The sequence below is a fragment of the Rattus rattus genome, chromosome 7 (assembly GCF_011064425.1).
Source record: "Rattus rattus isolate New Zealand chromosome 7, Rrattus_CSIRO_v1, whole genome shotgun sequence".
Lineage (NCBI taxonomy): Eukaryota > Metazoa > Chordata > Mammalia > Rodentia > Muridae > Rattus > Rattus rattus.
The window spans coordinates 70,178,749-70,205,334 of NC_046160.1; the positions used below are offsets into that span (position 1 = coordinate 70,178,749).

General features: G+C 39.5%; 1 protein-coding gene across 1 annotated transcript in view; it reads right to left on the reverse strand.

Moving 5' to 3' along the window:
• The window catches only part of Slc25a21 (solute carrier family 25 member 21), a 474,469-nt gene that overhangs the window by 101,186 nt on the left and 346,697 nt on the right, over positions 1–26,586 (reverse strand). The window contains exon 3 of the mRNA XM_032907774.1: positions 25,972–26,055. Coding sequence (XP_032763665.1) covers positions 25,972–26,055 — 84 coding nt within the window. The remainder of the gene's footprint in view (positions 1–25,971; positions 26,056–26,586) is intronic.

A 26,586-nucleotide genomic window follows, 5' to 3' on the forward strand; every position in this document is an offset into this window, starting at 1 on the left:
AATAATTACTTGTTTTTCTTGTTCATGGGTCTTATTTCAATGATATATTAATATTTACTGAATGTTAACATTGTCTGCTTAATTTCATTTATGAGCTGATAAGTACAATACATATAAATATTAAATTTATAAGAGAAATAAAAACACTACTTTTATGGCAGAAATAAAAAATGCTCTAAAGGTAGCTGAATTACTTGGAACTAATGTTAATAACCGACATTATTGTGACAATTTCTTATAAATGAAAGCAATTCAACGAGTAATCAGAGTCACTGATGTTTCAAGTCGGCCACAGAAAATCTGGTTTTTCTTCAAATGTTTCATAGTTGTGATTTTTTTCTTTTTCCTCTCTTTCTTTCTTTCTTTCTTTCTTTCTTTCTTTCTTTCTTTTTTTCTGAGAGAACAAAAGCATATATCTTCAGGGGAAAACAGACATGGATCAAAGCAAGAAGGAGCCTGACACTTCTTTTCCAGAAAATCAATGGCAGTTAGACATATTTAAAGTAGCGATTGTGGTTTCATTTTCATAGTCCTTTTTTGAAATTTCAGTCCTTTCAGCCTCCTGGGTGGACACCAGCAGCATCCCCTATGTCCCACGATTAACATCCAACACAAACACATCTGTACACAGGTGAAGAGGAAAGAAAAATGCTTTAAAAAAAAACTTATAAAACTCGGAGAGGGCAGGGGAAAAGGCTTTGCCTATGTAGAATTTGTCTGCTCCTGCTTAGAGCACATTGAAAAGCACTTAAATGGTTGTAACTCAAACTAAATGGACAGCTGAAAGAATGGGGGATGCTCTGGCTAAAGTCTCTTTGTCGAAGTGTGAGGACATCTCTGTGTACAAGTTCATTTTGGGTGACAGACAGAATAGAAGGTATAACTTGCTCAAAGGAAACACCCAAACCAAATAGGTTATCAGCATCAAGGCTCAAACTTGTGCAAAAACCTCAGAGACTTTAGTCCAAGCTTTGAGGGTGGGTGCCTTATGTTCCGTTTAAATCTGTAAGTTTCCCACATACCCACCCCCACCGTGGCCTTCCGAGTGGCCATACATTTCCTCCTGCCATGTCACACGTGGAATGGTGAGTTCATTCCATTTTAGCATGTAAGAAGGATCATGGATTTAGCATCACATGCACAGGGTCCTTTTGAACCAAAACTCATTTTGGACAGATAGGATGCGGTCTGTTCCGGTTGTAGTTAGATCATTTTTACAGTTTACTCGGTTATGGATCATGGAGAGCTTTTGGTCTCCAAATAGCTTGTGACACGTTTGAGCCTAAATTACTCCTCTGTTAAAAAAAAAAATCCACAGCTTCAAAATCTGGTTTAAGATGTCCATAGGCATGTGCTGATGACTACGCCGTGTTTCAAAAATTAAAACTGCAAAACAGGCAGAGTTGAACTAGTATAAAATTGCACACCTTTGTGCACAGAGAGATGTGAGCTCAGTCTCCTTGACATCCTCCAGCGCCAATGAAAATGCCAACTGTCATTTACTAGTAAAGTTTAAACCCAAATGCAGCAAGAAATAGCACCCAAGGATCTCTTCTTACATTTTCTATCTTACCATTCGAGGTAAATCTCATGTAATTAGTGGGCATAACAGAGAGCTACAGGCTTTCGAAGTCATTTATACCTAAACAGAATGGCTAAAATACAAGAACTGTAGTAAAATACAAGAACTATAGTGTATTTACAGCTGGGTTATTTTTTTCAGAATTAAATAAAAAAACTTTTCAGAGTAAAATTATGCACTACTAGTTAATTAGGAACAAAATACACAACCCTTTCAAAGTAAATTACACAGTTTAGGCAACACTTTATATAAACAGACACTGCTTTACCTTGGACTTCATACGGTTACATCACCCTTCTCAGGGAAGCAAGGAGCTCTTTATGGGAATAAGCTCACCTATCAGCTACTTACTTCCTCCATGTAAACGAAAACCCATCTTATCTGCTTTTAAAAGGAATGCATTCTTTGGAAAGTCTCAGTGAAAGCTTGTTTTAGCTATTAGTATTTACTCACAAAAATCTCATAATAGTTCTGAGCTCAACTGGCAGCCATTTTAAACAGAAAACTGTGTGTGTGTTTGTGTGTGTGTGTGTATGTGTGGTGTGTGTGTGTGAGTGTGTGTGTGTATGTGTGTGTGTGTGTTGACAATCACATTTTAAACTGATTCTTTCCAGATGAAAAGATACTTTTTCAAACAATGTAATAAAAATGTAAACTCAGCTGTTTCACAGACATAAAAGTGATTTATATCACATGCACTGCGCTCACAGAGCTTTTCTCCACACACAATGCAAGTTTTATTTTAGGGAAAAGTTAATAATTAACAGCTAGGGAAATCCCACAATGCAAAGAAGCCAGCTATAGGGGATTAGCCACCCCCTTTGCTTTCCCACAAAACATCGGCCAATAAACCTGGCGAGAAAACTATGGCATATTTGAAAACTAAAAAGAGTCACCATGGGATGGCCCTTACCTTTTGTGGGGGTGGGGCAGAGAAGGGATTGGAAGGAGACATCGGAGGCCTGAGGGAGCTGCAGTCTGTCTTGGTGTGAGAGCTCATTCACAGTCTTCAGCTTGTGAAAACTCATTGAACTGCACACCCCTGTTTTATGCTATGCTTTAATCAAAAGTCCTAAAAGGCAATTACATTTTGTCTATTTTTTGCAACAGAATAAAAGTCTTTTAATGTAACTAGATAAGTGTTCGTTCTCTCTCTCTCTCTCTCTCTCTCTCTCTCTCTCTCTCTCTCTCTCTCCTCTGTTATATTTTGGCCATCAGCAGACCTCTCAAAAGCATATGGCTGAAGAACTTACAATTTTGTCAGTAGCATTCTAGCCCTGAGAAGGACAGAGTAGGCTAATAGTCTACACTCTAGAAGACAGACCTGGAAGGAAGGGAAGTCACATGTATGAAATCTCTACCCAAACATGATCCCATCGAGGGAGGAGACTCTAAGAGGCCAGGAAAGCCATGTTTCTAGCAGCATTTTTCTGATGGCCGAGAACCTGAATTCTGCACACCCAGCGCCCACTGTTTCCTGTTAAGGGGAGGCAGACCACATCGAAACCCACTATCACGAGCCACAGCACACCTCTCCCCTGTCAAACTGTTGGACAAGTATTAAACAAATAGAAAAATCAGTTTGTAGTCAGTCAATGTGCTAATAAACCGTGAAATGTCCAATCTGTCAGAAATGATGGTGGCACGGAACACCATTCAACGAGCAGCTCCCTGGAAGTCCCTGGCATGGAGTGGCAACGTACACACACTTAAAACTTCATTCCCACATTTCTTCCATGGATTTGTGGTCTTTAAAACTCTAGCGTTTAACTCATCAGTTCAAAGTGCCCACTGCTGCTTTTCTGCGTCCTTTCTTCCTCACTAAAATGCGTCTTCCCGCTCCGCACACCACCACAAGGCTTGCCTTCCTCTAGGCCCCTCACGTTCTGAAATGATGACATAATTGCCCATTACTTCTGTCCTTCTGATCTAAGGAAAACAAAAATATCAACTTCGGTGCAGTGAGATGACTCAGCATGGAAAGGTGCTTGCAACAGATTCCTGTACAACAAGAAATCTCTAAGTCAGCTATTGGTTGAAAGAAAAGAAAGGTAGGATGTATATAGGAGGGAAAAGAAGACACAGATGGGCAAGCGCTTTTGTTTTTGGAAATGTCTCTAAGCAGAAAATATGAACAGAATACACAGAGGGTTCACAGGCCTGCATAATAAGGAAGTACGATTTAGGAAGCGAAGCACGCTGCTGCCTCTGTGAGGAATGGAAGTTTCCCATAATCCTTCGCTCATATACCCCCTCCCCCAAATACCCCCTCCTCCTCCCCAGCGTGAAGAGCGTCGTAGCCTCATGCACTGTGTGCTATCTGCAGTTAGGAGTCCAGAAAGACAAGCCTAAGTGGATGATGAGCCCCACGTTAATGGAGCAAATGTTCTAAAGTTACTTGTGTACATCCCCAGGGTCAAATTCAATCCTCAGAAATCCACGTGCAGTTTCCATGGAAACAAGTATAAACACCAGGCAAGGGGAGAATAGCTGCAGTCAGTCTTGTCCTCTGTATTGACACATGGCCTTTATTCCTTTCTGGCTTTATCTTTCGAATGGCAAGTTTTGGCTTGGCTCTATGTATACAGTAGAGTTTCATCCACTCACACATGCCTTTAAGAGACACAGAGTCAAAGTGTTCATTGTGAAGATCAGTAAAGATGTCGAAAAAACTTCTGGCAAGAAGCAGCAAAGGAAAGAAGGTTGTGAGACACATTTAACCTATTGAGTAATTGAAAGGATACGGACTTAAAAATAGAATATGATATAAACTCAAAAGCTCCAAGGAAAATAAGTGGTTAATAGGGAAGAAGTACTCAATTAGTAAAGAATAAAGTGTGTGTGTGTGTGTGTGTGTGTGTGTGTGTGTGTGTGTGTATAAAGTCTATGAGGTACACTGTGGACAATGACCACATACAGTCAAGGACATGTGCATGGAACATTAACAGAGGAGGAGAAATAAGTAATAAAGCATTTGCTAGTTAGCAAGTTCAGTTTTTCATTTCTCTGCAAGGGTACTTTTATTTCCTTAAAACAATAAAAGAGAAAAATTACTTCTCATTTTATAATAACTTTTAATAAGTCAATTTCTATAAGTCTTAATTAGCATTCAACCCTATTATGTCATATGCTTTCCCCAGATTAAAACAAGATTAGAAAATATAATTATGCAATGAGTCAAAAATTTAGCTGCAAAGTTGTTACTGACAGTGTTATAAAGACTCTAGAAAAAAATGAGAGTCATGTCTAAGGAATAAAAACTAAAATTAAAAGTTGGCTCTGTTAGTCATTCAGTACATATGTGAAACTGACTGAAAATCAGCCATATAAAATTGTACATTCAAAGTTTACTTCAGTGTGTATTTCTGAATGCACTTCATTTGTTTTCGTCATGCACTCTGTCTTATTTTGTGCCACTTGGGAATCCTGGTGAAAAATTTCAGTTATTGTGACTCCGTCAACGATAGAGAAATGAGAAGTGTTCTAGGTCACTCTAACAAGACTATATGATAATCTTAGAGATGCAGATTTTTAAAATAATTTTAAATTGGTCTTTTTGTAATGGGGATTAGAAACCACCATATAGTTTTAAGTGCTGCTGAGAAGTATATGGCTTTAGCACAATTATAACCTTGTTCCTGAGATCATAAGGGTCCTAAACATAGTGATCCATACAGTCGGGTCAGTCTGTAGACCAACCTAAAATGAGTAAAACGTTGTCCAGGGCACAGTCTTCTTACTACCTGATTCAACTTCAAAACCAGCATCCTGAGGTAAGAGCGCTGTACGCCTGTGCATGACAAATCTGAGAGCTTCACAGATTCTAACAAAGTTCTATGTATCCTATAGAAAGTGTAAAGTAAAATTGTAATCACTTGTACTTGAATATTTTTGTTTGGTTTTAAAGAAAGGGTGGGTTTGTAACAAGTTCGGTAAAACCTCTAAGATTCCTAATCACAGGAGCTCCAAGCTAAGGACATTTATTGCTGAAATTGGGACCAGTATGGATCTGAGATGGACGGTGGAACTCTGTGTCAAATGCTTGTGTCTTTCACAGTCCTACTAAGGACTATTAGTCCTTGTTGCCAGGATGACTGGCAGAAGGTGACAGTTTGTTCAGCTGACTGTCACCAACCCAAAGCAGGAACTGGGGATCAAACTTTCAGAGGGGAACTGAAAACTACATCAGTACCTTGAGCTGTGTCTGAAAGCAGGAGGTGGTTCACACAGATGAGCTGGGGACAGGGGAGGTTCAGAACTCAGCTGAAGCTACACGCTTGCACTCTAAATGTTCACACTGTGGTAGTCGCAGGCAGTGTTGTAAATATGACGTCTGCACGAGAGAGAAGGTGCAGTACTCATGAAGAGACAGCACAATCAGTGGCCCCATAGGCTTCTGAGTCAGCCAAGAATCAACAAACTGACTTCATGGGAACAAAAGAAAACCCCAGGTACTCCTAATTGCCGCCTAATTAGTAATTCCTTCCTGTCAAGGCAGTCGATTTGTTAAAAGGTTATCACTACTGTGGCCTGAGGCAGAAAAGATTCAAGAATAAGTTTCACCTACTAAAGAATGTACTACTTGTTCTACTTTGTAAATAAAAATTCGTATATCATTTTCCTCTTTTCTTTTTCAGGACCAAATCTAGAGTTAAACAGCATCACCACTGTAATACAGTTTAATCTACCAAACATCTGCAGGATTCCATGTACAATCCAGACTTCTGTCAGGCTCCAAGGACAGCAGCATCGGAGCGATGAAGTCCTGTGGATAGATCGCTATTCCCTTGCCATGAAGAGACCCTCTGCTTTAGGGACCCACCTGGTACAAAAGCCCTCAGAAAGACACAATGCGGCTGTTGCAAGATCCTAACGTATTTAGATTCTCCTCACTGGTTTGCATGTAGACACACAGCAACCTACCCACAGCCATGGGGACGTTTAATTCCTGAGATGCAACTGAAGTACCTGAACCCTCAATGCTCACGTGTAAGCTTCGCCAGGGGGTAGCCGGGAAAATGTTCCGGGCTCTTTCTTCAGCAGCCACACGGGGTCGGCTCTGCTGGGAAACCTGCTTTCTATTTCTAGCTCTACAGCCACTCCTGTGCGCCTATTGTCTCATGTTTCTCTGCCGTACCTTATTTGACAGTAAGCAGCATCTGGAGAGGGCTTGAGGAAGGGAATGTGGCAAAGGGGGGGAGTGATTGCTCGCTTGATTCTCACTAGGGCGTACTGGATGAATATATATTTTTCATTTTTTCTTTTAGAAGGAAAGAGAGCGTAGGGATAATTATAACAGTTCAAATGAAGGTAACCATCGCCGACATAACAGTATAGTAATTAACCTTAGGATCTAATAGATCATTTCACACAGAAACCTTTCCACCTACAGGAAAACAGTGAAGCATCTAAAGTCAAATGGCTCATTAAAATTAAAACTGTACTCTAGTATTGATACTTGGCAGAAGACAAAACAGGATTCATATTTTTTCAACAGTCCTAAGTGAGTTTTAGAACAGCTTCAAATAATTCTGCTTTCTACTCCCCGCAATGAATAAGACATAAAAACAACAAGTCAAAACAACAATAGAGGTTCAGGGGCTCTTATTATCCACAAGTGACATATGCCAGGAGCAGGGACAGCGTCTGATGACATCTTCCCTTTGCTTTCACTGTTCTCGGGAACAGTGCCTGGACCATGGAGGCTGATAGCAACGAGTCTCTGAAAAGTCACATCTCTCTCTTTTTTACCTCGTAATTTATTTGCGTCAAGACCCCTCTTGTAATGTAATTTGTGAAGCATAGCAGAAGAGAAAGGTGGTGGGTGCAAAGAAGGGAAGAGAATTAGGGAAATCAGCACAAAGCGGTTTTTTATGTGGGAGATCACAAACCTTATTTGAGAAGTCTGAATAGTCTGAAAGGGTTTGTGCTGTTCAGTAGTCGTGCATAATCCTCAGCCCAAACATTTGCCCCAATAAACATTAGATTATTTTTATGTTCGCTATAAAGCTGTCAGTCCTCAATAAACAGATACACTCCTGGTGGCTTTCCCTTCGCTGTCAAAGCATTGTCAATATGAGTGCTGACTCTTAAGTTAAAGCAAACACAGGAAAAGAAACGTGGATGTGGAGTCACCCGGCGGAGTGTAATGGGCAGCTGTTGAAATTCTAAATAAATGGTGGTCTAGGTAGTAAGTGGTGATTACAAGTTCCATATCAAGCAATATAAGGTCGTCAGTGTGTTGTTAGCACCCTGGTGTTGCTGTGATGGGATGCTATAACCTGCCCTGTTCAGGTAAGCCAGACCCTGATTTTAGTTTCTCTCAATTAAGTTTTATGTCTGATGTGTCCATTTGTTGAAGGAAGAGAGACAAGTTCAATGAGAGGAACACTTTGAAGATCTTTATTTCCCACGGGGGCAGTTTGTTTCTGTCTGGAAAGTCCCTTCCTAATTTTGCTGTCTTTTTTTTTTCTTCCTCCCTACAATCCAGAATGGTCCTGAGAGTGTGAGAGGATATAAGGTATTGGTTTGTGTTTTCCAAGGGCTGAAGCTCCCACCTTTGGAATGCCTTACAGAAAATGAACAGATTATTTTATTTCACGGAATTGAAACAGTTATTTTTTATTGAACCATCATTTTACTGCAGAGCCACGCATTTCAAAGGCTAGTGTACTCTGTTTCTTGCGTGGGTGCACTGCCTCATAGAGGACAGAGTCTACGTGGGAGGCTCCTTGCTGCTTGATGGGTATTGTGAGGCTGGTAAGGAAAGTTCTCACGTGTAGAACAGCTGCCACTGTCTACTTTTACATAAAATTACACTGTTTGTCCTTTATCCCCTGTATCCTCATCCTCAGGATTTGTACTCATTAAATTGGATATTATACAGAAAAAATAATTAAGGGAGTCGTAATGATGATTGTCCAAAATCACAAAAGAGCTGTTCACTGTTCATTTTAATTATTTCTATGAAAGGAGTGGCTTGTTTTGAGAGAGATACAGAGACATAGACAGACACACACACACACACACATACACACAGACAGAGCGAGAGCGAGAGCGAGAGCGAGAGAGAGAGAGAGAGAGAGAGAGAGAGAGAGAGAGAGAGAGAGAGAGAGAGAGAGAGTTACAAGATCCAAGATAAGATGAAAATAGGAGTTGGGTTACTTAGGATTATAACCTGGGTGAACAAAGGGTTTGGAAAAAAAGAAAGCTGAAGGCAAAAATATTGAGAATCTTCGGGTTGGATGAATACCCCCTTTGTTCCTGTAACCACTGTACGGTTTTCCCTGCCAGGGCTGAACGAAAGTGGATTTCCCCAAGGAATGTCCCATCCCTGGAGGTGGCTGCCATCAAAAGCATCATGTTCCGAGAAGGTATAGGAAAGAGATTAAGCTCCTCAGACAGGTGATGGTGTAGAGGAAGGAGTGGGGACAGGGGTGGAGGAAAGGTAAAAGGTCAGCATTCTGAGATTGAGACCCACAAACATGAGAGGAGGAAGTGAGAGTCTCAAGTTTAAGCCCATGGCTTGTGTCTAGTGGCCCTGAGCAATGGAGGCTTTAAGGAGAAAGACAGGACACTCTGTTCAGCATGGTGGTGTTTTTCACGTGTCAGACACGCATAACCAAGCCCATGCCAAAATACATTCAGTAGTGTCCTTATCATGCTGAAGGGAGCAGTTAAAAAAATAAAGAAAGAAGGAAAGAAAGAAAAGAAGAGAAAAGAAAAGAAAAGGGTCACATTGTAAGGTGTGGTGAATGCTTTGGAAGATGTCACGGAGAAATTTGATTTCCTCAATTTCCACTTATTTTCTAAGCATGACAACCAACTATTTAGCTAAAAAATTATAATTTACTTGCTTTTAAAAGCGTGTCTTTAAAAATAATACCACTAAATATCTGGACCCGAATCACCTGAGTTTAAATGCTGCAAACTAAGAGTAATTTTAAAAGTTACATAATGTTTTGACTTTGATTGACTCGAAAATCGAATGGAAAGAATTACAGTTCCTCACCAAGAAGGATGTCGCTATGACAACATGAATTAGTGTATACAAAGCACCTAGCAAGGTGCCTGGCACCTGGCAAGCTAGTAATACTGTTTTAGTATCTTGAAATTAGTATTTATAAAACATTATGATTTATCATAAAAGCATATGAATTATTGTAACTCTTGTAACTGTATAATCAACTAAGTGAAGTGCTGCTTAGCTGCTACCATATACTATATGTTGTCTGATATTCCTATATACAGTGTCTTGTCTGATATTCAAGATCCTAATGATTAGCAAACCGAATGTTAATATACCATGCTACATGAACATTTGCTGATTGAATTTCTATGGGAAACTTCTTTGTTTTGATCTATTTATTTACAGTTTTTGAATCTCTGTTGAAAATTCATAACTCCCCATGTTCTTGAAAATATTTATTATAATTTTTTTAAAAAAAGTATTAGTTACACACAGGATTAAGTGATCTGGTCATTCCACTCACAGTTACAGTCACCAAAGAACTGAAAGAGGTCTTGGCAGATTTCTATACCCATGATGTAACATTTATAATAGCTCAGAGGTGGAAACACACAAATGTACATTGACACTGGGTATGAACGGATAGAAAAAAGTGCATCATCAACTTATGACAAGACTTAAAAAGGAGTGAAATTCTGACCCAAGATAGACAAACACTGAAGCGCTTATGCTAAGAGACCATGAAAGGACAAACACTTTACAAAGTATAATAGTTATATTATGCAAACTATAAAGAAGACTCAAAGTAAAGTGGTGGCTGGAGGAGGGCTATGAGAAGGGATGGGACAAATGGGGAATTATTGATTAATGGGTACAGTTTCAGTCTGGCAAAATTCATAAGTCTAGAGGTAGGCAGCTGTACCATTGTGAAAATGCTTATTGCTACCAATTTACATGTTTTAAAAATAACTAAAATGATAACTTTTCTGTCACATGTAGTTTACCACAATAAAAATGACATTAAGAAGTCCCTGCCTGGGGGCTGGGGACTTGTTTCATTTCATAGTGTTCCTGCCTAACAAACAGGAGGATCTATGCTTAACTCCCAGAACCTACACAAAAATGCCAGAAGTGGTATTGTGTGCTTGCAATCCCAGAGCAGGAGAGGCAGAAAGAGGAGGATCCCTGGGGCTCATTGGTCTGCCAGTCTACCCTACACGGAGTGTTCTGGAGCAGAGAGTGTCGCTGGTTCCAAAACAAGGTGAACAAGTGCCCAATAACCACAATCCAAGGTTATTATCTGTCTTCCACATATAATGTACTCACACATGCATCAGTATACACTACACACACACACACACACACACACACACACACACACACACACACAGATCCTGACAGATGATTCCAAAATTTGAATATTCCATTGTCTACCTCTCATATTGATTATTTGACCTTTCCCCCCATTTATATGAGAAATAATCACACTCTCTGATGGTGGAAATGTCATAAAGAAAATGAGAGTGAGGACTGGAAAATATAAAGCAATAGAAATGTACCGTTGTGCACTTCACTTGGACCTTCCTAGATTCCCTGTTGAGATTCACCAACATCACCTGCCAAAGTTAGATTCCATGAATTAAAAAAGCTGTGCACCCAAAACTGGCATTCATCTCCAAGTACCTGGACAACATTAAATAGTATTATCTTTGTAAGATGGTTAAAAGTTGATATGGCAAATTATCATGGTTGTAATGACACCATGACAGTCATGGCAATGTCTTAATATTTGTTTAGATTTGATTCTATTTGCTATATGAATATGGCCAGACTGTATATGTATGGTTATGAATATTTAGCCTTATTTCCAGTTTGAATGGTGACAGACAACATCAAAGAGGAATAACGAAAATGTGGCATTAATTTTCTCTTTCTTTCTTTCTTCTTCTTCTTCTTCTTCTTCTTCTTCTTCTTCTTCTTCTTCTTCTTCTTCTTCTTCTTCTTCTTCTTCCTCCTCCTCCTCCTCTTCCTCCTCCTCCTCCTCCTCCTCCTCCTCTTCCTCCTCCTCCTCCTCCTCCTCCTCTTCCTCTTCCTCCTCCTCTTCCTCCTCTTCTTCTTCTTTTTGGTTTTTTGTTTTGATTTGTTTTGCTTTTTGAGAAAAGGTTTTTTCTATATAGATCTAGCTGTGTGGAACTCACTCTATAGACCAGGCTGGCCTATGCCTCCCAAGTGCTGGGATTCAAGGTGAATGCCATCTGTCTGGCATTGATTCTCAATGTATCACCATCAAAAGGCTATTTTATTTTTACAGCCCAAGAGGTCTTACTCTCTAAAAACACATAAATTAATTTATTATGCATATATGTGCATATGAAGGTCAGAGGATAACTTGTGGGAGTCAATTGAGTCTCACCTTCTACCGTGGGTCTAAGGGACCAAAGTTAAGAGGTCAGTCATGGCAGCAAGAGCCTGATGTGAAGGGCCATCTCTTTAGTGCAGAGGTCCCACTCTTACATTTCAAAGTTAAGATGATGAGGACAACCATTCTACAAAGCTTTAAGGGCAACACAGGGGCTGTCACCTTTATCAAGGTGAAATGAATGCTGTGTTCATGCTCTTGACAACTTAGGCAGTGTGGTCTTCACTCCTCTAAAGGATTCCTACCCAAGCTAAACCTATGTCAGATTGTTCTCTATATTTTGAGGATTTATTAACACCATAAGTCCTCAGGTACCTCAGGTAGAAAAGGTCTCTTCTCTACCCCCTTCTTTTAAGGGAATAAGAGATAGTTCATTTTTGAGACGTATTTGAAAGACTATGCTCATGAACACAGATTTAGTTTACCCAAATTCCATGTTCCAATGTGGAAAAAGTTTCATAAAGTTTTATCAGTTATCGGAATATAGAAAGTCATAAATCAAAGTGGGTTTCTCTTTTGGTTCTGGTTTTAGTGTAGGCATAGCAGTGAACTCTACACTTCAATGTTTATGCAGTATGATGTCTCACACAATGACATTGTTTCTTCTAGATTCCTAACCAAGAAGATCTCCCCAGAGCTCCAAGCTTGGTCCTTCCTGTGTCCTCCTCACTTAGATAAAGAATGTTGAGACTTTCAATTCCTCGATGGTAGATTTTATTCCCTTTTTAAGAGTGAAACTTCATAAAATAAATCCTTGGTAATCGTAAACTATTCAGATTAAAACTTGAAGTCTCAAAAGGTTAATTGAAGCAGGATAGAAAGATAGGTATTGAAGGGGGATGGGGAAAAGGCACCTGCTGGCCGAGAATCATGAGCTTCATTCTTCTTGTCTTGCTTCCCTAGTGCCTGATGGTTCATGCTCACTACCGGAGAGGAATAATGTAATCATCAGTTTCACCCAGCTGTGAGCCCTGCAAGCTACAACAATGGCTGATCTGAGAAGACATGAGCACTTGTGCAACAATGGCAAGAACGTGATTGATGTAACCAGCTAGTCTCTCATTACATCTAAGGCCTGCCCACTTCATGAGATGGAACCCACCCCAGGCATTGGGAATGAGGTCAAGAACCTGTAGGTTGATTGGTAATAGCCCCTAAGGGAAGAGGTAAATATTTTCTGCTAAATGGATACACTATTAAAACAACTCCTAATAACTTGTTACTATACCCATGCATGTATTATTATGCCTCTCAGCTCTTTTCGGAGAATCTTCTTTTAATAGATGATGAGTAACCCAGAGACATTCTACTACTCATTGTGCAGAGGAAAAAAAATGGAGTACTTAATCTGTTGGTGTATATCACACCTTTCTACCCCCTAAGGGTCAGGGATATTGGAAGGGGGGCAGAAAGAGTGTTAAGAGCCAGAAATAATTTACTTTAAAAAGCAATGTTTTCTAGACAAAACAGGGCAGTTTGTGGCAATTGTGACAGTATGCACATGATCTGTGCAAGTTCAAGCCACAACTCCCGACATGAATGGTAGGAGTACTCATAGACCCCACAGCTAGCTGAGGTACTATTGACATTTGAGAGCTGCTAGGAGATATAGTTCAGTTTTGTTTAAAGATATGACCCCTCGTAGATTGACCACACTGTAGGGCAGGCTCCACGCCAAGAGTAACTGGACAACACAAATTAATCTTGATGGGTTAAAGAAAAACAAAGAAGAAAAAAACCCTTGAAGTTGGGTGGGTAGGAAGATGAGGTCAGAGAGGATTGATGGGGGAGCTGGGGAGGAGATGAATACAATCAAAATATGTTGTATAAAATTCGCAAATAATCAATAAAAAATGCCTTAATAAAGGAAATTAAAAAAAAAACCAAGGTTATGACCCATATTGACAGCTATAACAAAAGGCTTGACATTCTTGTTGGAAAACCTACAATCTGATATGCATGTGTGTCACTTGGTGAGATAACTTAACAACCTCAAACAAGCTATAGAGGGTTCATAAACACATCGCTCAAGGCTTTTGATTTGTTTTTATATATTGCACCAGTAGAATATTCTATGCAACAAACTTCTCCCAACATTTAACTGCAAAACATTGCCACCATAATTTCTGTAGTTCAAGAGTCAAGAAGAAGGTTCACTAACTGTCTCTTATTCAGTGTCATCATAAAATGACACTCACATTAGTTGTAAACCAGATTATCTAAGGGATTCTGGAAGACTCATTTCCAAGGTCATTCATGTTCTCTTGCAGAAGGGAGGGCTTCCTTTCCTCATTGGTTAATAGCTGGAGCCATCCATGGTTTCTAGGCTCATGAGCTTCTTGCTAGGGCAGCTATAGCAAAGCAATGAAAAATCAAAAGGCCAAGAACAAACAGCCTAAGAAGGGATCCCTCAATATGGAAGCCACTTCCCTTACCACTTACCCTGGATGTGGTATCTCATTACTTCTTCCATTTTGTTTTTATTAGAAAAGACTGAATAATTCCAGTCCATGCTCAAAGGAAAGGATATACAGAGCTGAGAATACAAGCACATGATGGTCACTGAGATCATCTTAGTGGCTGCCAATCACATGGACCAATGAAAACATTAAAGGCTCAGGAGGTCATAGACTCTAAGAGGGGAACCTACTGCTGTTGTCTTGCAATGTGGACCTACTCTCAAGCTGCTTTATAAATACTTCTATCTACATAGATAGATTAGTACCGTCCATAGCCAGAGCCAGAGAAGCTTCTCTTCGCAGTGAGAAGAAAAACAATCTTTAACTGCTCAATGTGCGAGAATAAGTGCTCTGTGAGTGCTTAGTTCTAAATGGGACATCTAATGCAACTCTCCTCCAAAGGTCATGGCAAACTGCAGAAGAGAGGACAGCACAAATGTAAGACCCAGAGGATGGTGCCAGGTGCAATGGAAAGTTGTCTTCTTGTCATGCCATGGTTAGTGCACTCATGAGCTCACAGAAGCTGTGGTTACCTGTACAAAACCTGTATAAAACCCGTGCAGATCAAGCCAACAAAATCAATAAACAGGTACCACTTACAGACTCAGTGGATCATGGGAAAAAGAAAGAAGAGTGCAGGAAGGTAGAATGGGGGCATGTTTGGAGGGGTCAAAGAGATGGTGTGGGAGAGAGAGGGAGTTGGGAGTGGATGGGATCAAGGTACACTCTATACATGAATAAAATGGTTAAAGAATAAAGAAAAGAAACTCTAAAATTACTGTCCTGTTATTTAATGGATTATATTTTAACATTTTTTAACAAGGCTTTTTAAAAGACAGTATCAGTCTCTGGAAATTTATTGTTCTTAATAGTGAATCCAGTACATGGCTTTTACTCTAATTATTGGTTTTGATTCTTTTATAACATAGGAATGTCTTTAAATAAAGAAAGTTTAGAAGTCAGTTTAACAATAACCTTACATCCTCTTCTTAAACATTTCCAAAACATTCTGTTCTCTTCCTCTCTCCCTCCACCCTTCTCCCTGAGACAGCTGGTTCAGAAAAGCTAGAACCTAAGATGCGTTTGTTGTCTGAAAAAGACCAAACTAGATAGAGAGAACCCATAAACATATCGTTTAAGAATATTTATTTGTTTTGCATTCTGTGTATATCCATATAATAATATTATTTACTAAACAAATTTTATTTACTCATTTGCTTGTGCTATCACCTATATTAAAATCCCATTAGCACGCTTGCTACCCAGGGCCTGGTCTACCTGTGAATTCTCTGTTGTCAGACAAGCAGAATTACAAGCACAGGGCTGATTAGTAGAAGAACAAAGCCATTTCGCAGGGCAGCTGACGGACATCTTCTTCAGGTTTAAGTGACATCGGTTGCAGTCCTATGATGCTTTTGATTCTCTTCAGAATCTATTTATCCAAATAACTGGAAATAAATAGTCTAGATCATGTTTCATAAGGTTTTAATGGTTACTACTCAATATTAGAACTGAGTTAGGAAAAAAACAGCAACAAGTTCTATGTCTGTATTGTTTGTTCAGTAAGACTCAACCTCAACCTACACTTGGTGACTTCACTGTGAAATGATCATTTAGAAATGACCATGTGCCTTTATCTCTGTCTCATGGAACAACAGCACCATCCTTCAGAATACACCGTGTCCACTTTTATTTACTCTTTTCATTTCCTTTCTTATCTAACAAAATTTAAATGTATCTTATGGTATTAATCTCAATGACCAATCTGTTTGTTCTTAAACGCCTTTCTACATAAGTTCCCTATGACCAGACCTACTTATGATCAGTCACATATATTCCTTATGCCCATATGCTATTCATCCAATTAATAGGATATATGAATGCTTTAAACCCACATGGAGAAGACTGTACATTTGAAGCTTTGCTTCTCTTATAGCATTCTCAGATTACTGACAAAGTAGACAGCATCATATAGCAGGAAGAAGCACTTGCCACAAACACCACCTAATGGATGAACACTCTACGACTTTTAATACTTTTTTATCAGTTTGCTCACCAAGAAAATGCAATTATACATCTTATCTATCTACCTATGAGGTCTTATATAGTAATGCATGTGGGCACATTTTACAAACAGAAAAGACAAGAACACAGCTGTAAATATATCACTATTGGAGGAATGTTGTTTGGGTCTTCCTTTTCCTTCCTCAAGTTACAAAATCACCTAGAGGACACGTGTGAGAAAGCACAGCTAGCATCATAGAATGACCCCTAACCTGCATGAGCTCAGTGAGGCAGAGAGAAGAACCATCCAATGACTCCCCAGTACATCAAATCCCACCCTAGGGATTTGCTGTGGTTAGAGAATTGGACCCAGGAAGAGCAATGCTTTTAGAAACTTTTCTTCCCCATTCTTATCTGAAGTTGAATTTTGTTTTGAGTAAAAGCATTTTTCTGGCAAAATGACATTTTCAGCCAATTAGAAACTTAGAATAAATTCAGATAAAGGCCTGAAGACATTTCCAATGGGACATTTCTTCTCAGGCTCTGAATGAAGACTCCAACTTTTCTGGGAAGATGATGGCTGCCCATGCTAGTTGGCCCTCCCTTGCTGTCAGCACTGGGAATGGAGAGAGGCTGTGCTTGGTATCTTAATCACAGAAGTTTTCACTTATCTTGTGGCAACAGTTAAATCCTGGCTGGCCACCAGTTGGTTAAGTCAGAAAGCATTGTCAGTGTGAGGCAGCAGGCATCTGGGTTGACAGTCAGTTCATGATCTGCAGTGATGATAGCAGGAAGGTCTAGGAACGGACACCAGACCCTGATTAAGAGAAAAGGAGACAGATCCCTGGGTCATGGAAGGATGGGACTGTGTGCACTGGACATTGACAATTCAGCATCTGCTCTCTGACTCTTGAGATTGGGGAGGGCACACTCCACTTTACCACCTCGAGCAGCTGATACCTGAGCAGTGATGTCATGTAATCCGGCAAGTTAGAGAGGACAGGTGACAACACATTTCATGGGCTCTTTTTGGTTTTTTATTGAAACAAGTCATTGACATTTTTAAAAAAGATATTGTTTCTCCTTACCCCTTATTTATTTATGCACAACAATAAATTGCTAACCAATCAAGACTTCCAATTGTTAGCCACACAACCTTTTTTTTTGTAAAAAGAGATTACAATTGGCCATCTATCCATACAAATTCTGCATCTAGGGATTCAATAAACTTTAGGTCAAAAATCTAAAAACACCGTGTACAGGATAGTTTTATTTCAGCTTGACTCAACCTAGAGTCATACGGAAAGAGGGAAGCCTAATTGAGAAAATGCCTCCATAAGATCTGGCTGTAACACATTTCCTTACTTAGTGATTGATGGGGGAGGACCAGCCCATGGTGGGAGGTGCCATTCTTGGGCTGGTGATCCTGGGTTCTGTAGGAAAGCAGGCTGAACAAGTCATGGGAATCAAGGCAGTAAGCAGCAGTCCTCCATGGCTTCTACATCAGCTTCTGCTTCTAGGCTCCTGCCCTGTTTGAGTTCTTGTTCTTACTTCTTTCAAAGAGGGATTATGATGTGGAAGTTTAACCCAAATAAACTTTTTCTTCCCTAACTTGCTTTTGGTCATAGTGTTTCATCACAGAAATAGTAATCCTAACTAAGATACGTTGTATTTATATTGATTAAATATAGACTTTCCTTTGGTTGTTTGCTCTTAAATGATGTAGTATAATCGTGTATAACATATTTATAGTATACTTAGTGTTATAAGTCATCAAAAGATGACTTATGACATTCAAAAGGGTAGGTACAGGATATACAAATACTTGAGGGGTTAAAAAACTACCATTACTCTCCTCACCTGTCTACCTGTGAGTATCAAGAGTAATGATGCACATGGACACATTTCATAAATGGGAGAGGCCAGACCATCGTTGTAAATACAACAATACTGTCAGGACAATGTCTGAGCCTTCCTCTTCACACCTGGAAGAAGTGTGAGAAACATAGGCAGCATCAAAAGACTCTTCCAGAACTTCATAAGATCAGCAGTGAAGATAAAATATCAACTCCTTTATCCATGTTGTTCAATGCCTGTCCAGGACAACTGTTGGCATCTTATAATTATCCTGGAGCCAATCCCCCGAGGACATCGAAGAAGACAGATAATAATGCTCAATTGTGGATGATACGTATGCATCAACATTCTTTTTTTTAAACACAAAATAACATTTATTTAAAGACTCTAACGAGAATTTGGACTAGATGCTTTTAAAATTCTGAGTATTAATGCATTATTATTCTCAAATGAGCTGCATTCCTTTTACAAATTGTTTATACTTCAGTACATCATACTGAGAAACATGCATGCAATCTGTCAAAGGAACACAGGTTGTTTAAAAATTATAATACTTACTACATCTACATTTTCCATAAATGAGCATCTCCTGTCTTCCTTTTTCAAAAAGAAACAGAAGTCAAAGGCTTCAGTCTGCTTGATCCTGGACCTTGGCTCTAAGACCTGCTGGATAAAGTTACTGTGGATTGTTCTACAAATTACAATCTGCACCACTCCAAAAGTTAGAAAAAAAATTAGAAAGGTAACATACACTAGGACAAGCCAGATTTGCAAAGTCAATGGTACTCACAATACTAATATATGCTGTAGATTATCTCAGAGGAGTACCATGCAGAACTGATTTTAGTAAAGAAAAGTTATGTGTGAAAATCTCTAGATCTATAGTCAGATCAGAGTGTACAGTTACAGGATGAGGAAGCCATGTATTCTCTGTTAGCTTGGCAGTGCTGAATGGATGAGCTGATTAATGTTAGAAGAAAAGAACCAAGCAGCACCAACTAATGGACCTTGAAAATCCGCAATCTTCTAGGTGATAAAGCTGTTGGTTATCGAAATAACTGCAGTTCACAGCTCTGGGGAGAGTTAGCTTTACCCTGTCTGCTCAGCACCAATGCTTCCCCTCACAGGAGGTGAGTGGCAGTTTCAAGGCACTTTCTAGAGTAGATCTATCTGTTTCTCCAAGAGTGCTTTAAAACGAGCTAGCCATGTTAGTGGATCAGCAAACCACTTTTTGAAAAGGAGACTCACTGAGACACTTTAGCCAAAGGTCTTTGAGTGAGGCCACTAGTGAAAGATTAAAAACTCCAAATATTACCAAGTTGTTGATTTAGACTGGTAGAATCCTCCTTCCTTTGTCTATGTCACCAGCCACTCACTCCTCTTCTTAATGAGAACAAGAAGGAGTGATTATACCTCCTGGGGCGGTGCCATTTATGCCGTCTGAAAGGCACTTAAATGAGTGGCACATTATCTCACACATCTGGAGTTTACCAAATTAGCCAATTATGCTGGAGCTCATAAAAATGAGGCCTTAAATGTCATTTAACTAGAAAATATTATAATCACCAAGTGCTCTGATTGTAAGATGATACTTGGTGCAGCATCAGTGGTTATGGAAAACAAATCGCAAAGCAAAACACAGTTCCAATGCTCTCCCCAAAGCAACCACATACTTTCTACAGCAGTACTTTCTGAAGAATACCATATTTCAGAAGGCACCAGCAATCAACATGTTTCTCATTTGAAGCTGAGTTTAATCTAACCTAGTTGTTTCCTAGTTACTGGCTTTGAGCATACCAATGCCCAAGAATTATTGTCATAAGAGAGCTAAGGATCGTACAAGATGAGAGCAGACTGACTAAAAACCACGAACTTATGCACTTGGCTGTGAGGAATATGGCATGATTGGATCAAGTCCTGAGTTGCCAGGGACTTGAGGTGGTGCCACAGGATCACCAAGATTTGGTTGACTGAATATATATTACTAGTTGGGGGCTTATTGTCACTTAAGGGAGAGACAAAGGATGATTTAAATTGCTGTGTGATTTGAAAGCAGAAATGCCAAAAAATTATATAATAGCTACTTGAACGGTATAGCTTTATACCTACTATTTCTATATCATCTTTTTAATCAATAAGTGATAAGATGTGGTCTTGTAGTGAAAAGTTACACAAGAAGAGAAAGAACATAGTTATGACATGGTCATTAACTTCTCTGATCTTCAGTTGCCTCACACAAAACGTAAAGTCATGTGCTGGGATGCTGGGTTGGCAATAACATTCAAGAAAAACCAGTACACTGCGTGCAACGTTGATGAAGTTATAGATTGTTATATGTCTTCTTCTCATGTCCTGTCAGAATAAGTTAAGTTCTGTTAAATTCCCATTTTTCTCTTCATTTCGGGAAGAATAGATACCAGAGGAATGGTGGAAGAATAGGGGCAGACCATCCTGGATTTGCTAACATAATCCCCACCTCTTTCCCCTGACCTGAAACACTTCAATCCTCTGCCCTCCTGCTTCCTTCTGAGGAGGAATAAGAGCGTCTTCTCCCGTGAGGACCACCTTCTGCCACGGCACACGCAGACCGGGATGCCAGGCAGGTTCTTCGGTAAGCTTGCATGTGAATTGTATTGGTGTTAAAGGTCCCTAATGGAGTGGGACGTGCCTTTTACCTTTTAGGATTACTGTATCTCGGTAGATGGACCTATTTGGCTAGTTTATTTCTGAGACCAGAGAGAGAGAGGAAGAGTCACGGCGATAAAGGAAGTGCTTTCAGTGACAGGGACAAATCTCTTCTATTCATTTTTCTGAGTTCCCCTTTCTACATGAGATGCAGCAGTCTCATTGGCGAAAGCAGATTATGAGAATTACAAACTATGAAAGTTTCCAGGATTTGTAAAGCTTAAGTTTTTTTTAAAAAAATTAAGTGGCTCTTGAAAAGCTGGAATGAAAAAAGCCAGTTCTTTAACAAAAACAGAAGCTATGCATCTAAGAAGAAGATATGGAGTAGGATAGAGCCTGCAGTGGCTAAGCATGGTCTTCTTTACAGTGTGCTGAAATCTAGACACACAGCTGAGAAAGGCAGCGCGGGCCCCTTCACACTCCTACGTAGGGGATGAGGTGTGCAGAGCCTAAGTATACCAAAATTTTAGTCGTTACACTTTCACCCCCTCTAACCTAGAGAGACGTGACCAAACGAATCAGAGCTCTTCTTTCAGATCTCAAAACAGGGCTATGCGTGCCCTCATATGGAAACTGTCCCTGAGTACACTCAAAAACCCAAGTAGAGAAATAAAAATCTTTTACTTCTACTAAAAAAAAAAAAGATTAACGATATATATTAAAATTTTTCTTTTTCTTTTATTCAGTTTTGTTTGTTGGTCTTTGTTTAGTTTAAAGCTATTAAGTGATTGTGTTGGGCATCAAAATCTACATGCTGCCTTTTCCTTTGTATTTTCTTTAATTTAACAAATATTTCTATTTCTAAGAACAGAGCCCTCTGATCTTTGGGCAACAGCATGTCCAGGTCTACAGGCACTGCAGAGAAATGCCAATTTGCTGCAGAAGCAATTATACATACAATATAGGAAAAGGCCAATTTTGTTATACAAGGACCACACACTGTGTGTTTGCTGCATTATTTGATATCAAAGCAGAGACATCAGTTTTCCCTAAAACATAACTGAAGTACAGAGCCTGGCTCAGGATCCCCGAATCTAATTTGGGGATATCCATTACCGTTTACAGAGCTTGCTAATGTTAACAGGACTCTTTCTGTTACGGGACATCTCTGCAACTAGATAATACATGACGGACGATTTCTTTAATTTTATGTATCTATTGGGCAGAGCAGGCATGATTTATAACCCTTATCATAAATACAAGTATGCTGGCAAATGTTTGACTCCTTGTTATCACATTACAGAGAGTGTGGACCACAGCATGACTCATCTCCTCTGTTTGATTTACAGCCGTATAGCACAGCTAGGAAGACTTCAAATCACATGTTTAGTAGACTTACACTGTCTCTCCTCAGACCGAACATTGCACTGGAAATGCAAAGCTAAATGAGAAATGGCCTTTAGGGAAACATTAGTTTGGGGGTTTAGGATGCTCACGACAGGGCATATTTTATCCAGCATGTGTATGGGGACGGAAGAGAGAAAAGGTGGTCAGGGGTGGTGAAATGTGAAGTCTTCTGAATGAAGAGGGTGGATTGGGTGTTCCAGGAAGACAACTTGCAGAAGCTCTAAGAGTGAGAGCTGAGAAGCCCTCGCACCACTGGCTTTTCCTATTTTCCTGCGTATGAAAATGAGCCTGAAGAAGAAGGTGCACGAGCGGGCAATAGCTCTGTACACCATGACAGGACTTTGAACTTTAGACCACAGGACAGGTTTTTACACGCTCCCCAAACACTTTGCTGATACAATCATTAAAACAGTGTGGTACTGGTGCAGACAGATCGTTAGAACCCAGGATCCCTGCACACAGATAGACAACGCAATGAAACTATAGGGCATGGAAACATAGAAACAAGACGGGGAGCACACACAAGTTTGTCGATTGGAGTGTAGAATTCACACTTGCTGAATGAAGGGTAGGTTTGTCCAGGTGATATTTGGATAATTAATTAATCTTTTAATAATGAAATGTAATGCTTACACACAAGACTATAAGAAGAATCGCTGGATAACTTAAAAATGTCAATATGAAATGCCAGAGAAAAACTTTATTATCTTGGGGTTGAGAATGTGATATATTGGGCTGGAGAGATGGCTCAGCCGTTAAAGGATAGGCTCACAACCAAAAATATAAGAGAATGTGATTTTTTTTTTTATTCCTTTAGTGTGATGGTTCTATATAGCTCAAAGGAAAAATATATGTTATCAAAAATCATGATATGGGACTAAACTCTAAAAACTCTAAAAACACTAATAGATTACAGCTTGTAACATGAAAGTCAAATGAGGAAAAAAGCTCTTGATATTTGTAACAAAGAATTTTGTATACAAAATAATCTGTACTAACTTCTGAGTCAATAATAATACAAAAAGGACTGACCCAAGAAAAATGGGTAAAAGCTACAAACCACTAATTCATGCAAAAATTACCCCAATGATTTAAAAGTGTGCTGAGTGGCAGTAATATTTAAAATAACTTCATTTCTTATGCATCAGGTGGTAAACAGGAGATGTAAGCTAGTGACAGAGTCCCCAAATAATTTTCATAATGTCCCACACTTTGGAAGAAGGAGAAGAAATGAAAATTTTTACATATTAAGGACACAATGCTAGTCTGTACATAAAAAAGTAATTTTTAATATTTATAAAATAAAATGTATGATCAGTTGGTCTTATAAGTTCACAGAAATATAAAATATGTAAGCATATAAATGAGTATGTTGTTTATAATAGCAAAAATATGGGAAAAACACAAAGAGATTCATTTTATAAACTGTAGTTTACAGATAAATTATTTTGTTGGCATGGCAAGATATTCATGATAGAGTTTTTATTGAAATAATAATCAAGCAGAATGACATTGAAAATGTCGCCCAATAAATAAGGTATTGCATTCAATGGTGAGTTGCCTTGGGTTTCAACCTGAGTAGACCTGGATTTGCATCCTATCCCTAACACTTATTGATAACCTTTTGAAATCTTAGTTCCTTTACTGTCCTGCCTCATAGAGTTGCATGGAGAATTCTGAGTATGTATAATAATATTATTAAAATTGATGCTGATGTAGACACACTTGCTGAAAGTCCTGACAACCCAAGGTGGAAAGAGAGAACCAGCTTCCACAAGTCGTCTTCTGATCTCTACATACATGCTGTGATTTGTGTGCACATGGGTGTGCATACACATGCACACAATGGATCTCATCTTAACCCAGAATGGCTGAGACCAAGACAACAATTGATGACAAATGCTGGTGAGAAATGCAGAAAGGAGGGGAAGTATGATTACCACTGGTGCTCTGACTCTGGAAGTCAGCATGGAGAACTTCTGAGAAGCTAAAAATCAATCTACCACATCATAACCTAGCTATAACACTCCTTGTCATAGTCCCAAAGGAATCTTCATGCCACTGTGTAGACTCCTTTTTTTTTTTTTTTTTCTTTTTTTCGGAGCTGGGGACCGAACCCAGGGCCTTGCGCTTGCTAGGCAAGCGCTCTACCAATGAGCCAAATCCCCAACCCCTCACCGTGTAGACTCTTGTTTGGCCATATTTGCTGCTGCTCTGTTCACAATAGAAAAACATAAATGAAAATGTGCTCCATCTAAAAAGTGAAGTACTATTCAGCTGTGAGAGGAAAATGAAATCATGGAACTTGCAGGTAAATGGATGGAACTAGAAAACAGTGTTTTGAGGGAAGTGACCCACACCCAGAAAGATAAACACTGTGTGTTTTCTTGTATTTGTGGTTCTTGGTTCTTATGTTTTCTTTGACTGAGGGACCTGTTTCTTTTCCCTTGTCCTCGATCCTGAGATTCTTCCTTTCATGCCTTATAATCCACGAGTGCGTCTTCCTTCTGAGGTTTGTGTTCGACACCCTTAACTTTTGCAGACTTATTTCAGGTTGGTATTCTTGAGTAATTCTATTTCTGCTTCCATGTCTTACTTTCATTATTTTGTTCATCTGTTTGCTCTTTCACAGACTTCATTGCGGGATTTATCCATTCTTCCTTAAAGTCCTTGAACATGCTCAGAACTTCTATTTTTGAAGTCCTTCTCCTGTGCTTCTGCTGAATTGCATATCTCAGGGCCTGCTGCGATAAGGTTCTGACTTCTAGAGGAGGCACACTGTATTGGCTATTCATTGGTGCTTTGTGCTGGGGCCCAAGCATCACTTGAGGTGTTTCTTGGGATCAATACCTGGGCTTTGTGTGTTCTTTGGTTGCTCTTGTCCTGGGATCCTAGGCAAGTGTGGTAGCTTTGTAGTCCCAGAGAGGGACTGTGCTTCTGAAGGTCTGATTGTGATAAGGGACTGGACAAGGAGGAAAGGCGGAGAGGGACCATGGCAAAGAGGGAGTCAGGGATCTGCACCAAGAGGTGGAGTCCCCAGGCAATGACGGTGGTATGGGAATGGGCTCCTGTGAGGTTGCTTCTACAGGACTAAGAGCAAGTCTGGAGAGATGGTGATAGAAAATAGGAAGGACAGTGAAAATCATCTACATGAGTCCAAGTCCAGGACAGTCACTGAGGGGTCCCTGCTAGAAAGCATTTCTGAGAATGAGTGACCGACTCTAGGGAATGGAGGTGGGCTAGAGAGGAAGGCTGAGAGCGTCCTTGATTACAGATTCTTAAACCTTTATGTAAACAAGGAGTGAATTTGTGTATTATATTCAAGTCTCAAAGTAAAAAAAAAAAACTATTATGTTTAGATAATAGAATTAAGAAAACTTTTTAACTTTAGTACCATAAGTCATAAATTGCCTTTAACTCATCAGATTGGTTACTAATATTCTGCGGAGTGGTTTCCACTATATGCACATTTGCTTTTCGTTCAAATTAGGAAAATATGTAACAAAATCCGGAACGTGCTTTGCAGAATATTTTCCCTAGTAAGACTAGGGCAGGAGAGCAAACTATGAAAACCGAGAAAAACTGTCAAGTAAAATGCATTAAGATGACCATATCAATATACAGACCATGTACAAAAAATATCACATACCCCTCTGTTCGGAAGATCACCCGAAAGCTGTCTCCTAAGCTTTTATAACTCTGTGGGTCTGTTACACTTCTCTGAACCTGGAACCTAGAAAGGAATCAAGAAACAGAAAAACACACATTAAACGTTTGGCCAACTTTTTTTTTTGCTTCAAGAATTTTGAAAATTTAGCATTTCCAGAGTAATCTATAATATTTTCATCATTACTATAGATTTTTACTGCTTTATTGTTCTCCTATAAACTTACTGCTGTTCATTTGTACTTTATGAGAGCTCAGGTTTCCATTTCTCAGCCAAGCACAGAGGCCTTTAGATTGTGTGTGTGTGTGCGAAAAGCATTCACAGATGCCAGACATTATCTTAATCTGAAAGATTAATCTGAAGATGTGTATGAAAAAATACACAGCACAATCCTTAACTAATGTTCCTCAATGGGTATTGAAAACGCAGTCTAGAAGTACAGAGGAATTAATACAAGTTAGATTCTGAGTGTGAACTTGACTTTAACTCTGGCAGACAGGCGCTTGAAGGCTTGCAGGTGCACGGTGGGCTACGATTTACCATTGCGACTGCGCCGTGGGACAAGGTCTCTGCACAAGTGCTTGGTGTGCACAGAGC